Here is a 13,355-nt window from a genome sequence, read left to right as displayed (position 1 = left end):
GCACAAGACCTACTAAAAATACTCAAAGGAAATGCAAAGCTCTTGGCCTCCTGTAAATAAAACTATTAATCACTAGGGGGCTCTGCCCCCTGCTTGCTTCACTTGCCGACCCCCTGGTCTGCGCTTCATGCCAGCCACTTCACATCTCTGCTGCTCGCGTATGTGGATTTCACTTTCACCAAACAACAAATCTTTTAATTCTCGCGGATACGCTTCTTCATTGGGAAGAAACACTACTTTTCCCTGATGGCAACACAAATAAGACGATCTACAAATCTCCAACTTAAGGTTTAAAGCCAAACAATATCTACATACTTCTGTCATATCACCTATGTCCATATATTTGATCTCTTTTTGCTGTTACGTTATTTCACCGAGTAATAATTTCCGTCTGCTAGTGCTAATCTGATCTTTACTATCAGTTTTCTGAGACTTTTGAAATTTAGTACTGTACTTTCATAATCTCTAACCTGCTCTGCAAGTGTATCGTGTTGTTTTTTTGAACCTCTTTAGGACGTTCTATTTTGTCTTCTACTCTTTGACTTTTATTTCCGACCCGCTTGGAGCTGGAAGCACAGGAACTGTATCTGACAATAGTATTCACACGAATGAGAAGTGATTAGACTGTGGACGTTGTTCTAAATGTTTGAGAGGAGGGCATGACTTTTCAAAATCTCATTGCATATAGTCTTGTCTTGCGGGACTTTAAATTATCTCCGGAGAATGTCTTGTCCCAACATTTCTTTTTATAATAGAAAGATTTATTTTATTTAAGAAAATGGTAATATCCAGAACATGTTCTTCCTAGGTCTACTGGTGGCAATTTGAATTTGATTTGGGAAGAGAAGGTGAAACATACTCAAAAAACAAGTCAAGCCAGGCAGCCAATTAAACAAAATAATGGTTCAAATGGCAAATCTCAAAACATACTAGAGAAAAAAACGCAAAATGATTTAAACCACAAAATCTTAAGCAAAATAACACACAGAACAAAGTCTTTAGTGAAGTCTGCCTTCACAGATTACCAGGCAGTGCATGGTAATGACCGTTAAACTTTTGACCTGATTGTATCTATCTATCTATCTATCTATCTATCTATCTATCTATCTATCTATCTATCTATCTATCTATCTATCTATCTATCTATCTATCTATATGTAGGGTTGTGACATCTGGTCATCTTTCAGTGGCAACCATCCTAGTAATGATATACAAAGAATCTATAAACTGGTGGCACTCATGAAAAAACAAAATGGCTCTGAAAAAACTATCAATACTATGCAACTGAATTAAAACAATTTTAAAAGAAAAGGCATCTAATTAAAATTAAAAGGTTTCCTGTGTTGATGTGCATTACATTATTTTGTATTGTATATTCCTGGCTACAAACTAAAATTTTGTGGTTTTAAGATTTTTTTTTTTTGCTTAGCCTTTTAAACTTGCTGTCTACATGGCTATCTTTTCTGGTTTGCACCCTTGCCAGTTTTCTTGACCAAGTATTACACCCTCATCCCCATCCTTTTCATTAAAATCTTCACAGTCTCATCTTGAGTCAGTACAGAAGTGAGACTGTAGGTGAGCAATGTATTAGAGAATGAATGGGAATTTTCAATGTGATTCAGGCACATAAATTCAGTGTGGTGAAGTTGTAATATGGAATAAATGCAGAGCAGGATTCAAGGGCAGTCGTCATATAATTTGCAGATGCATCACAAAGACCCACCAAGACTGATAAAATGGAGGCTTACCTCAGCTGGACTCCTTCAATTTTGGTTACAATAATTGTGGCAGTAGAATGCTTTCCTCCTGTCAAAACCTCTGAATTCACAGACCACTGCTGGCTCCGAGACTTGGTATTTAAAAGATTTACACCTTTTTTGGCCTTAACTCTGTTAAAGAAAAGGAAAAGAGGCAAAAGTTAAATCTCACTTTCACATTGGTAAATGCAAACACTTAGTAGGATTAAACAGTAGGATTAAAAGCATCTTAAATGCATAGTAGAAGCATGTCATTGGTTACTGCTTCATTATAACATAAGAAATGTGAAAATAAGAAAGTACCAGTAGCATTTCATTGCCTTAGAGGAATATGAACCCCATGTACTTTGAGGTGGTTGAGAAAAATTTTTAATCTTATGTTTTCATGCAGAACAGAGAGAAAAATGTTTATGACATGATATAAGGTCATAATAGCCAATACTGTAACAATGGGAAACTATGTAAAAAACATTAAAAATAAAAAAAGATTAAAATACTTGTGTTGCATAATCCACATGTCTGTTATTGATAGATATGCTCAAAATTATCAAAACACATGCTTTTTTGCTAAAATGTTGCTAAATAGTTACTTCCAGAATGCTCAGCCTATCCTACTAAACATTTTAAACAGTAAACTAAAGCCTCATAGGAGTCATATTTTGTATTGAAAACATGATTCTTGACCAACTAATGAATTTTCACATGATTATCCCAATCAATAATAACTTTTATAGTGTCCATAAAGAATCCTTGGCGAATTTATTTCAAATTGCCATTTAAATATTGCCATTTATATTTTTTCAGCATTCATATGGTGAGTGTGTACAGTTTAAGGTAACTGTCACACAGCTCCTTCTTTTACTTTTTTGTGTGATGGTGTCTCATGTGAAAGGTTTCATATGCTTCATCAGAAAATTTTCATTAATTTAGAAATATACAGATTATCCTTGACCAAATGGACAAGGAGCAGAACAAAGACTATAGAGTAAGAAAAATGGGAGTAAAGTTCACAGATTTCTAAACAAAGCCAGCATAAGGCAGACAAAATATAAAAATGTATTTTTCTTGTCTCTCTTATGAATATTCACTAATAACAGTAAAGCTAAAACTGACTTTCCACTTCTTATGCTCAATTCATAGTCCAAAAATATCTGCTGCTTGCAGGTACTTCAGTTTTGTTGACTGATTGATTAAGAGGGACCTAAGTAAAACTTTGTGCCTTGCATTTTTTCCCCATGTGTAGATTATAAAAGCACAGGGTCATCTTTCACTGCTATCAGATTAGCAAAACAGAAATCTGAACCTTGCGACAAAATAAAACAGACTTGCTTTTGTCTGGCAGCACATAAATAATTGACCTCCTCTAGTGGCCATCACCAAGTGGCTGTCCCCTTGCCATCTGTTGTGTCTAAATTTGGCCAAGCAGTTTCTTCTTTATGATCCAAAAATAGTGGCGTCCATTAGCTTCCCTGCACACATTCTAGAGATTACCTATAATTGTGCCATCGAAGCAAGTCTGTGTCCCACTGAATTTATTATTTAAACAGTAATGCACAATGGGAAGGCCCATTACGAGGGATCTTTATGACAAGATTGTGCACTGATGGTTGCAAAGAGCAATAAAAATAATCTCAGAGGCTTTTAATGTGAGTGGATTTTAAAAAGCCCATAAAGTCAACAGAAAAGTGCTCGAGATAAAGTCCAAGTGAAACCTGGCATGAGAGATTGAAACACCAGCCAGTATCATCCACCTGTCAGATGGCCAAGCCTCTGTATTTTAACAAAAAAACATTAGAGGTTTTTAAGCCATCATTTGTTATTGGTTGATATGCAGTGGTTAGTCTTTATGTTGGTATACATGTGAAATGTGTACTGTACTGGGCTGGCATTCTCATAAAGGTGACAAATTGTTCAACACATATTTCTTGCTAATTGATGTCTTGTTCAAGTTGTAACATCTTAAGATGCTTATTTTGTATTTGCTGGACTATAACAGAAATCAATCACAGAGAAGCAAACATATCTGAACGAACATAACAGTATAAAATCCACTCAACAATTTTCAGTTCACTGATCTCTCTTAAGTGGGATTAAGATGTGTCAGGGCTCAAACCAAAACCACTAGTGCAAAACAGGAAAAATCTATCCTGGATAGTACTGTACTGTAACTGAATAACTGAAACAGAACTGCAAAGAGATTCAACTAAGGAAATTTAAAGACAAAAACTCATAGTATATGTGCAGAGAGAGGGAGGGAGTTTCACTGTAAACCTAAATGAACATATGAAAGCCTACACAAACTGCACCTCAGCTTATAACCAAAGCTGAAGCTGGAGCACCATGAGGCAAATAATATTACCCATACAAGAGAAGAAAAGTTAAGCTTTAAAAAATGTGCAGTACAGCCAACTACCCCTTCTGGTGCTCAGCAAGGATTCTTACAGTCAAAAAGCTTTTCCCTTACCTGGACAGGTTTTGGTCACCCAATATTAATTACAAAAAAGTTTATATTTTTTATATCAGTCAAGTAATTATTTAAACTATTGTAAGATGTCATGACTAATGTAAATGTGAGCTCATTAAATCCTATGAAGAACTTCTATTTTAATATGCTCTACTCACTTTCAATAAGACAGGAACAAACTAAGTTGCATTTAAAGGTTGAGAAAGAACACAAGCATATGGAATTTGACTGAATAACATAGTTTAATAGCGTGGCCTCATGCCACATGTAAAGGTTTGCGGATGACGTTTATACGTTCTAGACATGTAATGATTTCACAAGAATCAATCAAATGGTCACCCTACTCTATTTCATATCTATACATACTGTAAGTGTGTATGTTTATGTGTGCTTTATGAATTGTAATCCAATACCTCGAAGATTAAATAAAATGAAAACTAGATTTTAACTAGGGGCTGTACAGTCTGAAAAAAATTAAGCAGTAACTCCTCATTATCAAATAAATTCAGTGTTTTAAAAATAAATAACATGCTCATTAATAAATTGTGTTAAAAATCTTTTGATCATATTGTACTACACTAAATTTTTAAGCAGGTGTGCAATAGATTATGCTTATATTTATTACGAAATTAAATATATCCTAGTAAATTACTGAAAACTGTAAACTATGTGAGCATCACACAAGTCAACATAAATAACACCTTAAAAACATAAGTAATTTGACAAACGAGAGAAGACTGTTCAGTTCATCAAGCCCATTTGTTTAAATGTAGTGAATAAACACTCTGATACCTCATTGCAGCCTTTGCTACTTGTTTTTATTAATGACGAGAGATGGTTACATGACAAATCAGTTCTTGTGCTCTCTTAGTTTTTCTGTGAGCAATAAATGATGCTCAGCAGTCCACAGTATACACACCACGTATGATCCATTAATTCTTGTTATAAGGCAGATGCCTTGTCCAAGGTGGCTTACAACATTTGATAGATACAATTGGGTACGAGTCTGGTTTTTTAAAAACTTTTGGAGAACAAGCAAATGACTTACTCAGGGTCATATAGTGCCAGAGCAGAATATGAACCCACAATCTCAGGTTTTGAAGTCCAAAGCCTTAACTGCTACCAGGGGAACCACTCATGCTACCTTTAGCCTGTGGTACTCTGCATTTATATTTTACATAACACCTGAAGGGAAATTTTTGCATATGTTACTTACCCTATATAATTGGTAGTGATGGGCAGGAACGTTTTTTATGATATAATACAAGCCAATAGCAACCAAAGCTGTCCAATGTCAAATAATGTGAAACTCCCCATAAAGAAAAACAAATTCACGTTATCTGTGTCACATAATCCACCTGTTAGTTATTCAGTTGTATGCTCAAAATGTGATTTTTTTGCAAAATTATTATTAAATATAGTTCCAGAAAATTATTTGCAACATGAATCATGTCAGATTTTTTTTTTCTAAAATTTAATGGACGTTTTTACAACTTTTGCCATTGTACAGCACTATTGTCTTCTATTATACCATAAACTTTTTTTTTATCGTTTTCTTCATTAAAACAGGCGATGAAAAATGTTTCCACAATGTGATAAAGAAATTCCGCTATTTAGAATGATTTTTCATTTTCTTTATAGGATTACTAAATACCATTTCTGGCTCTGCAGTATGGAGTCCAATAGCAAGCTTGGTGTATTAGTTAGTATCCACCACTGCTTCCCTTAAAGACCTTTTGGCCCCAGTGCTGCAGATACTTTCTATGGTCTTTGTAATAAGACAAATTATGTACCTAATTAGACAGATTGTTATAACAAGTGGCAGAGGTAAAAAGCAGACTTTCTTCAAGGGCAAAGAAAAAGAGCTGCCAAGAATGTAAGCAAGCAGAAAAATCTTTTAAACTTTCCCACAATGAAGCACAAGTCAAACCAGAATCATTCCTTAATTGTTAATACTCAAGTATAAACCTATAGTTACACATTTGCTGACATATTTTATATCAAGGTAGGCAATTTACTTCTTAGACATAAGACAAAGTGGAAATTAACGAAAGATTGGGGGTCCTGTTAACACAGAAGTCATGATATTCTGAAACTTAGTAGAAGCAGCATGGTGACACAGTGAATAGCACTGATGCCCTACAATCCCAGATCCTGCATGGAAACACTACATAGATTACGCTGCCTGTGTAGTGTTTATGTGATCTCCTCATGTCCTTTTAGATATTTTCTGGGTTGTCTAATTTTCCTCCTACATCCCAAAAAGATGTGGATATTAAGTTAATTGGAAATTTGTAATTAGCTCTTGTATGAACAAGTTTGCATATGTGCATGCAGTGCCAGTGCTAGGTTATTTTGCGCCCTTGGCCAAGCTTATTAATGCTCCAACTGACTGTTCGGTAGCTAACCTGTGTGGCTTGGTCCCAGATCCCCCGACCACTTTATGATCTGTGCCAAAAGCCTAATCTGCGTTAATGGTGGTGCCGGCCCTGTGTGCTGAAGTTTGTCCTGCAGTTCCCTGTCCACGTTTGACACCCGCCTTGCTGTGAAGCTGACATAGGTTATGGCCCCAGTAATCTTTAACTGGACTAAGCAAAAAAATTGATTGATGTAGCTTTCTGCTTTAACATAGCACTGGTAATCTTGTTACCTTACACAATACAGCATTTGCATTACCATCATGTTACACCCCTGACATAAGAGTGTGTGCATCTCTCTCTAGATAATGTACAGAAAGAACACTTTAAACTGAACATAAAAAATCCCCATAGAAACTGTTGCAAATTCTCTGATCAAAACAGATGAATGATCACGTCTGTAGTCTCCCTTTTTCCAAAACCACATTCCCCCTGTTGTTTCAAGGCTCATCTCACTGTCATGCATTTGAATATATAGCACTTGCACTTCATTCCGAAAGACCCCATCAGGGCTATTATGCAACACAAGATGTCCCAATGTGGGCTGTGATATACTGGTCTATGCAACATAAATCCCAAGTGCTTTTTTAGTGACTGGTGCTGGGGACTCTGATGTAAATTACTAATGTGTCTCTGCTTGTGCCTGAAAAAAAGCTGCTCGAAAAAATACAGTCGAAACAAGGTATTTTCATTTTTTTCATTGTGCTTACTTTTTTCATAATGAGTTCATTTTAACAATGCAAAAGCACAACTGAAAATATTAATATGTTTTTATTAAGGACAGATCAGTGCCACTTGTGTTAATAATGGTCTTTATTCTTATACTGTATATACAATTAAAATCTCAAACCTTTTCTTTTACATTGGGTCCTGGGAATGCATATGGAAGAAATAAATATTTATATTGCCAGTGACCATTGATGTCCAGAGGTAACAAACCTTTAAAACTAAATAAGAAACCTTTAAACCAGAGTGTGAACACACTAAGAAATGAAAGGCAATCAGGAAAGTGTTTTAATATTTCACATTGTGCTTCTCAATGATGTGTATAGTAAAATTTATAAATATGTACATCAACCCCTTGGAAGGCTTCAATTTTATTGTCATACAATGTTAAATAACAGTGAATGTAATTTTTTTTGACACTGATCAACAAAAAAAGACTATTTAATGTCAAATTGAAAACAGATCTCTGGAAAGTGCTCTAAATTAATGACAAATATAAAATACAAAATTTCACCCCCTTTAATATCCATCCATCCATTATCCAACCCACTGAATCCAAACACAGGGTCACGGGGGTCTGCTGGAGCCAATCCCAGCCAACACAGGGCACGAGGCAGGGAACCAATCCCGGGCAGGGTGCCAACCCACCGCAGGACACACACAAACACACCCACACACCAAGCACACACTAGGGCCAATTTAGAATCGCCAATCCACCTAACCTGCATGTCTTTGGACTGTGAGAGGAAACCAGAGCGCCTGGAGGAAACCCACGCAGACACGGGGAGAACATGCAAATCCAGGTCCCCAGGTCTCCCAACTGCGAGGCAGCAGCGCTACCCACTGCGCCACCGTGCCGCCCCCCTTTAATATCCATCCATCCATTTTCCAACCCGCTGAATCCAAACAGGGTCACGAGGGTCTGCTGGAGCCAATCCCAGCCAACACAGGGCACAAGGCAGGGAACCAATCCCGGGCAGGGTGCCAACCCACCGCAGGACACACACAAACACACCCACACACCAAGCACACACTAGGGCCAATTTAGAATCGCCAATCCACCTAACCTGCATGTCTTTGGACTGTGAGAGGAAACCGGAGCGCCCGGAGGAAACCCACGCAGACACGGGGAGAACATGCGAATCCAGGTCCCCAGGTCTCCCAACTGCGAGGCAGCAGCGCTACCCACTGAGCCACCGTGCCGCCCCCCCCCTTTAATATGACACACCTAAATCATCACTGGTGCAGTGAATTGCCTTTAGAAGTCTCATTATTAGGTCAATGGAGATCACCTGAAAGCACTTTATCTGGAAAGTGCCACTTGTACTGGTCAGTATGATAGCCTAACCTACACAATGATTACAAAAGAACACTGCAAGCAAGTCCGTGAAAAGGTGATTGAAAAGCCAGCAAATGGATGTAAGAAAATATCATTTGGTGTTCAATGAAATCGATCATTAAGAAATTGAAACAGTTTGGAACATCTGTAAATCTGACTAGAGCAGGCTGCCCAAAAAAACTGAGTGAGTGATTGTATAAGAAGATGACTAGTGAGGGAGGCCACCAAGAGACCTCTGATAATGCTGGAGGACTTACAAGCTAAAGTATCCAAGACTGGAGAGATTGTGCAAACAACAACTGCTGTCTGGGGGCTTCACCAGTTGCAGTTTACTGGGAGGTGGCAAACAGAAAAAAATGCACAAATGGTGTCTTGGCCTTAGTCAGCTTGAAAAAAGGTTCTGTGGTTCCGAAACTAAAATTGAGCTTTTGGCCATCAGACTAAACACCAAGTTTAAACACTGCACTTTATCAAAAACACACAATGCCACAGTAAAGCATGGTGGTGGCAGAATCATGCTGTGGGGATGCTTCTCTGCAGCAGGCAATGGAAGGCTTGTGAGGGTGCAGCAAAATACAAGGGAATCCTGAAGGAGAACCTGATGGTGTCTGCAAGAAACCTGTGCCTCGAGAGAAGATCTGTTTTCCACCAAAACAATGACCCTAAGTATAAACTACACAGGAATGGCAGAAAACAACAGTATTAATGTCCTGGTGTAGACAAGTCAAAGAGTCCAGATCTCAGTATAACTGAGAATGTTTGGCTGCACTTGAAACAGGCTGTTCACTAATGATCCACAGGAAACCTGACTGAGCTTGAGCAGGTTTGGATTGAAGAAATAGGGAAAAGTTGCAATATCTAGATGTGCAAAGCATATAGAGAGGGGGCAAATCATTATGCAATCAAATATTTTGTCTTTTTTATTTGTAATTACCTTGGATCATTTGCAAAGATCTGTTCTCACTTTAACATTAAAGAATAATTTTCCTTCGAATGGTGTCACAAAAGTTATATTAAATCTAATGTGATTCAATGTTGTAAAACTGTAAAATATGAAAACTTCCAAAGGGTGAATACATTTTACATGCACTGAACACATTTACAAATTTTCCATTTACTTTCCAAAGCTGATCATTCAAATATAAGAGCCCACTCTGGCAGCACTGTACACAAGACAATAATCAACCCTGGAATGACATGCCAGTCAATCCAAGGACACATTGACTCACGCACTCTCTCAAAAAGGGCTGGTTTAGTGAGCCTAACCAGAAGAAGTAGGAAAAGAAGAGTACCTGAAAGAAAACCCATTCAGGCTTGGATTTGAAGTAAGTTGGCAATAACCATGTAAAATATTGTGCTGTCTCACTCACAAGTATAATGCAGTTTAATAAGATTATCATTTAATTAAATACAAAAAATCTATGTACTACCTGTATATTAATCATCTTAATAATAGCACCTCTTCAATCATATTTTTTTTCAAACTGTTCATTATATACAGGAATATTAGTATAGTAGTGTGCTAGTTTACTACTAGTAATCCAGCGTAATCCTTCATTGTTGCTGGCAAAAGTCATCCTTAGTCTGCCATGCTTTAGCACGCATCCTTGTAAAGCTATCAAAAGTACTCAACTTATAATTTAAAATAATTCATACATTTAGATTACATTTCATTCATGGCTCCCACTTGCACATAGGTAAAGTGAGTTTCTCTCTCTTATGTTCAGGGTCAAGGACAAGACTAACACACTGTGTCCAATGCATACATTACATTTTATGTTGTGTAAATGGGAGCTATGAAAAACATTTACAGTGTTTTAATATTACTAAGAAAGTACATATAAATGAATATAAATTAAATGTAGGTTGCATTTCACTTTTGATAAACACATACATGAAAGTAAAGGTGGAACTGAGAAGGTCTGAATTGCCCTGCATCAACTCAGTAAGGAAAAAAACTGTGTGATATAATGAATGGATTCTACTATTGACCTCCACATCTTGATAAACGCAAGCAAAAGTTAAGCAGGAAATAAAACATAAAAAACAGCATTACACTGGGAAAAACTGGTGATTTCAGGTTATTTCTAATTTCCTAGTATTGACTGTGAGGTCCCTGTTAGAAAGAAGCAAAAAAAAAGGAAAATATTGATTCCTCACTCAATGTGTCCCAAGATCAAAACGAGTTGATGTCAGTGTAGACCTTGTCATTTCAAACAACTAATATTGAGTAAAAGAGCCTGAAGTGAAAGATCAGCAAGACATTTGTACAGTCTAAGACCCACTCTTTGAATGCACAATGTGTACTAAAAATGTTTAATTTACAAAAAAATCTACTGCTTAGGAATTTAGCCCATATAAGAACAAAATAGTGAAAAAGGTCATCTTGAATTTTAGGTGCGGCACTTGTATTATGACAACATCAATTTATTCGATTTTATACACATCAAAGCTTACTTAAACCAGGGCCCAATCACTATGTCAGCCACAGCAACACTGTACTTTTATTTTACTGAAAGGAAAAAAAATATAAAACAAGAAAGACTTGGTGTGAAAGGGTGAAAAAAGAACTTTTGAATATGATATCACTGAAAAACAAATAAAACTCTGTCTAGTCATGCAACCTCAGATCCAGGAGGATCAATATAGATTTCTGTCCAGGCCATAGAACAATGGACCAGCTCTTTACTCTTAAGAGAATTTACATGGAAGTACACTCAATTGGTGTTCATATGTTTTGTGGACTTGGAGAAGATATATGACCAGGAGGGATTCTGTGGGGGGTACTGGGAGAGTATGGGGTTCTGGAGCCATTAATAAGGACTATTTAGTCCCTGTATAATTATAGTGACAGCTGTGGGGTGTGTGACTCCGCTCGGCCTGTACTTTGACCCCTATCATGTTTGTGATTTTCATGAACAGGATATCAAGGCACAGCCAGGGAGGGGAAGATGTCCAGTTCAGTGATGTTAGAATTGTGTCATTGCTTTTTGAGGTCATGGATACTGTGGAGACTCTCATACTGTGCCTTAATCCTTGGCCAAGTGTCACTTATGTAGCAGAGCGTGGGAAGTTTGCCAGCATGGAAGATTTTATTAATACAGTGAACCCTTGACTTACGAACTCAATTCTTTCACGAGGGCTGGTTGTAACTCAAGTTGGTTGTAAGTCAAGACTATTTTTCCCATAAGAAATAATGGAAATACCCATAATGCATTCTGAACCTCCCACAGCAACACTTACTTAACCTTTTCATAATAAAAAAGGGTAGTATAATGTGCATAATTTACTAAAAACAGCAATAATTTTTCAAATGTACTAACCAAAAAGTTATAAAAAGTGCCTAGCCTACCAGAAACAACAATTTCATACTGTAGTCACCATTTAACTTGACATCTTTGGCTTGCAGGAAGGGAGGAGGAGGAGAATGAAATGGAAGGTGGTTATCTTTTCTTTGTAAAAATTGTTGAGATAGTAGATTTCGACATGCTGTACATATTAGTGAGATCGGTCACACGAACGCCACTCTCATATTTCCGCACAATTTCCTTCTTCGTTTCGATTGTGATCTCTTTCTTTACCTTTGTTACCTTCTCTTCCTCCTTAGCTTCTTTTCTAGCTTTTTTGGGGCCATTTTGATAGCAATTATCGAAACAAATTATATAAATCACTGCACTGACCGAAATTACGTCCACAAACACAAGTATTTGGGCTCCGACTGACGCTTACGAACACTCTCGGCTGTTTGTTTACAATCGCACAAGCAGATACATGTGACTGCATTCGTGTCATAACTCAAGACGTTGGTCATAATTCAAAACAAAAATTTTGGTCATAAACCAAGTTGTTCGCATGTCAGGCTGGTCATATACAGTATCGAGGGTCGACTGTAATGTAAAGTTGATCTTCTTCAGGATATCTGTGATGTTAGTGAATGATGCCCAAGCTGTACCTTTACATTTGCTGATTTCTCCATTGTGGAATGCTTAGCATCATATGGTGCCATCTGAGGGGGATGTAGTTCTCAGTGTCCACATAGTCCAGAATCACTGGATTGGTTTTGACAAAGTGATTCCTCCTTGTTTGCTGTTTGGAATATTTTATACTAAGTACTCAAATTGAGCTACTGTGGTGTAGATTGGAGAGCAATGCTGGGTTTTCTTTGGACATCCTATTGATAAGGAAAATGTTGTCAGTGAAGTGTATATGGTCCAACTACCACCCATCGATGTTTACTTCAAAGTCATCCCAATTGATAAGATGGCTTTAAGACATGCTAAGAAGAGATGAGGCTGACAACGTCCTCCCTGGTCTACTCCCTTCTTGATAGGTACCATGATGGGTCAGCCAAACAGCTGGATTTTAATGCTAGTGTCTCAGTAGTACTATGCCAGGATAAGGACAAATCGGTGGCTTTGACTTCTTGCCTTTGGAATGCCTGAATGACTGTTCCATGCTCATCCTTATCAAAGGTCATCTTACGTTAAACAAAGTACTAAAATACCAGTTGCTCAATGAAGCAGAAATTCTTGTGGAATCCTTCTTCTTCAACTGGTGGTTCTTCTTTTAGCTTTGATTGAATTAGCTTGACGATCACCTTTGAGAATACCTTGTAGATAACCAGGAAAAGACAAATGGCTCAATTATTTTTG

At 37.3% G+C, this 13,355-nt stretch overlaps 1 protein-coding gene across 1 annotated transcript in view; it reads right to left on the bottom strand.

Moving 5' to 3' along the window:
- The window catches only part of tmem132e (transmembrane protein 132E), a 636,104-nt gene that overhangs the window by 91,228 nt on the left and 531,521 nt on the right, over nt 1–13,355 (bottom strand). Inside the window, exon 3 of the mRNA XM_028807114.2 lies at nt 1,749–1,889. Within this exon, the coding sequence (XP_028662947.1) occupies nt 1,749–1,889 (141 nt within the window). The remainder of the gene's footprint in view (nt 1–1,748; nt 1,890–13,355) is intronic.

The sequence above is a fragment of the Erpetoichthys calabaricus genome, chromosome 8 (assembly GCF_900747795.2).
Source record: "Erpetoichthys calabaricus chromosome 8, fErpCal1.3, whole genome shotgun sequence".
Lineage (NCBI taxonomy): Eukaryota > Metazoa > Chordata > Cladistia > Polypteriformes > Polypteridae > Erpetoichthys > Erpetoichthys calabaricus.
Note: the sequence above shows the minus strand (reverse complement) of the source record. Positions and strands in the feature narration are given on the sequence as shown.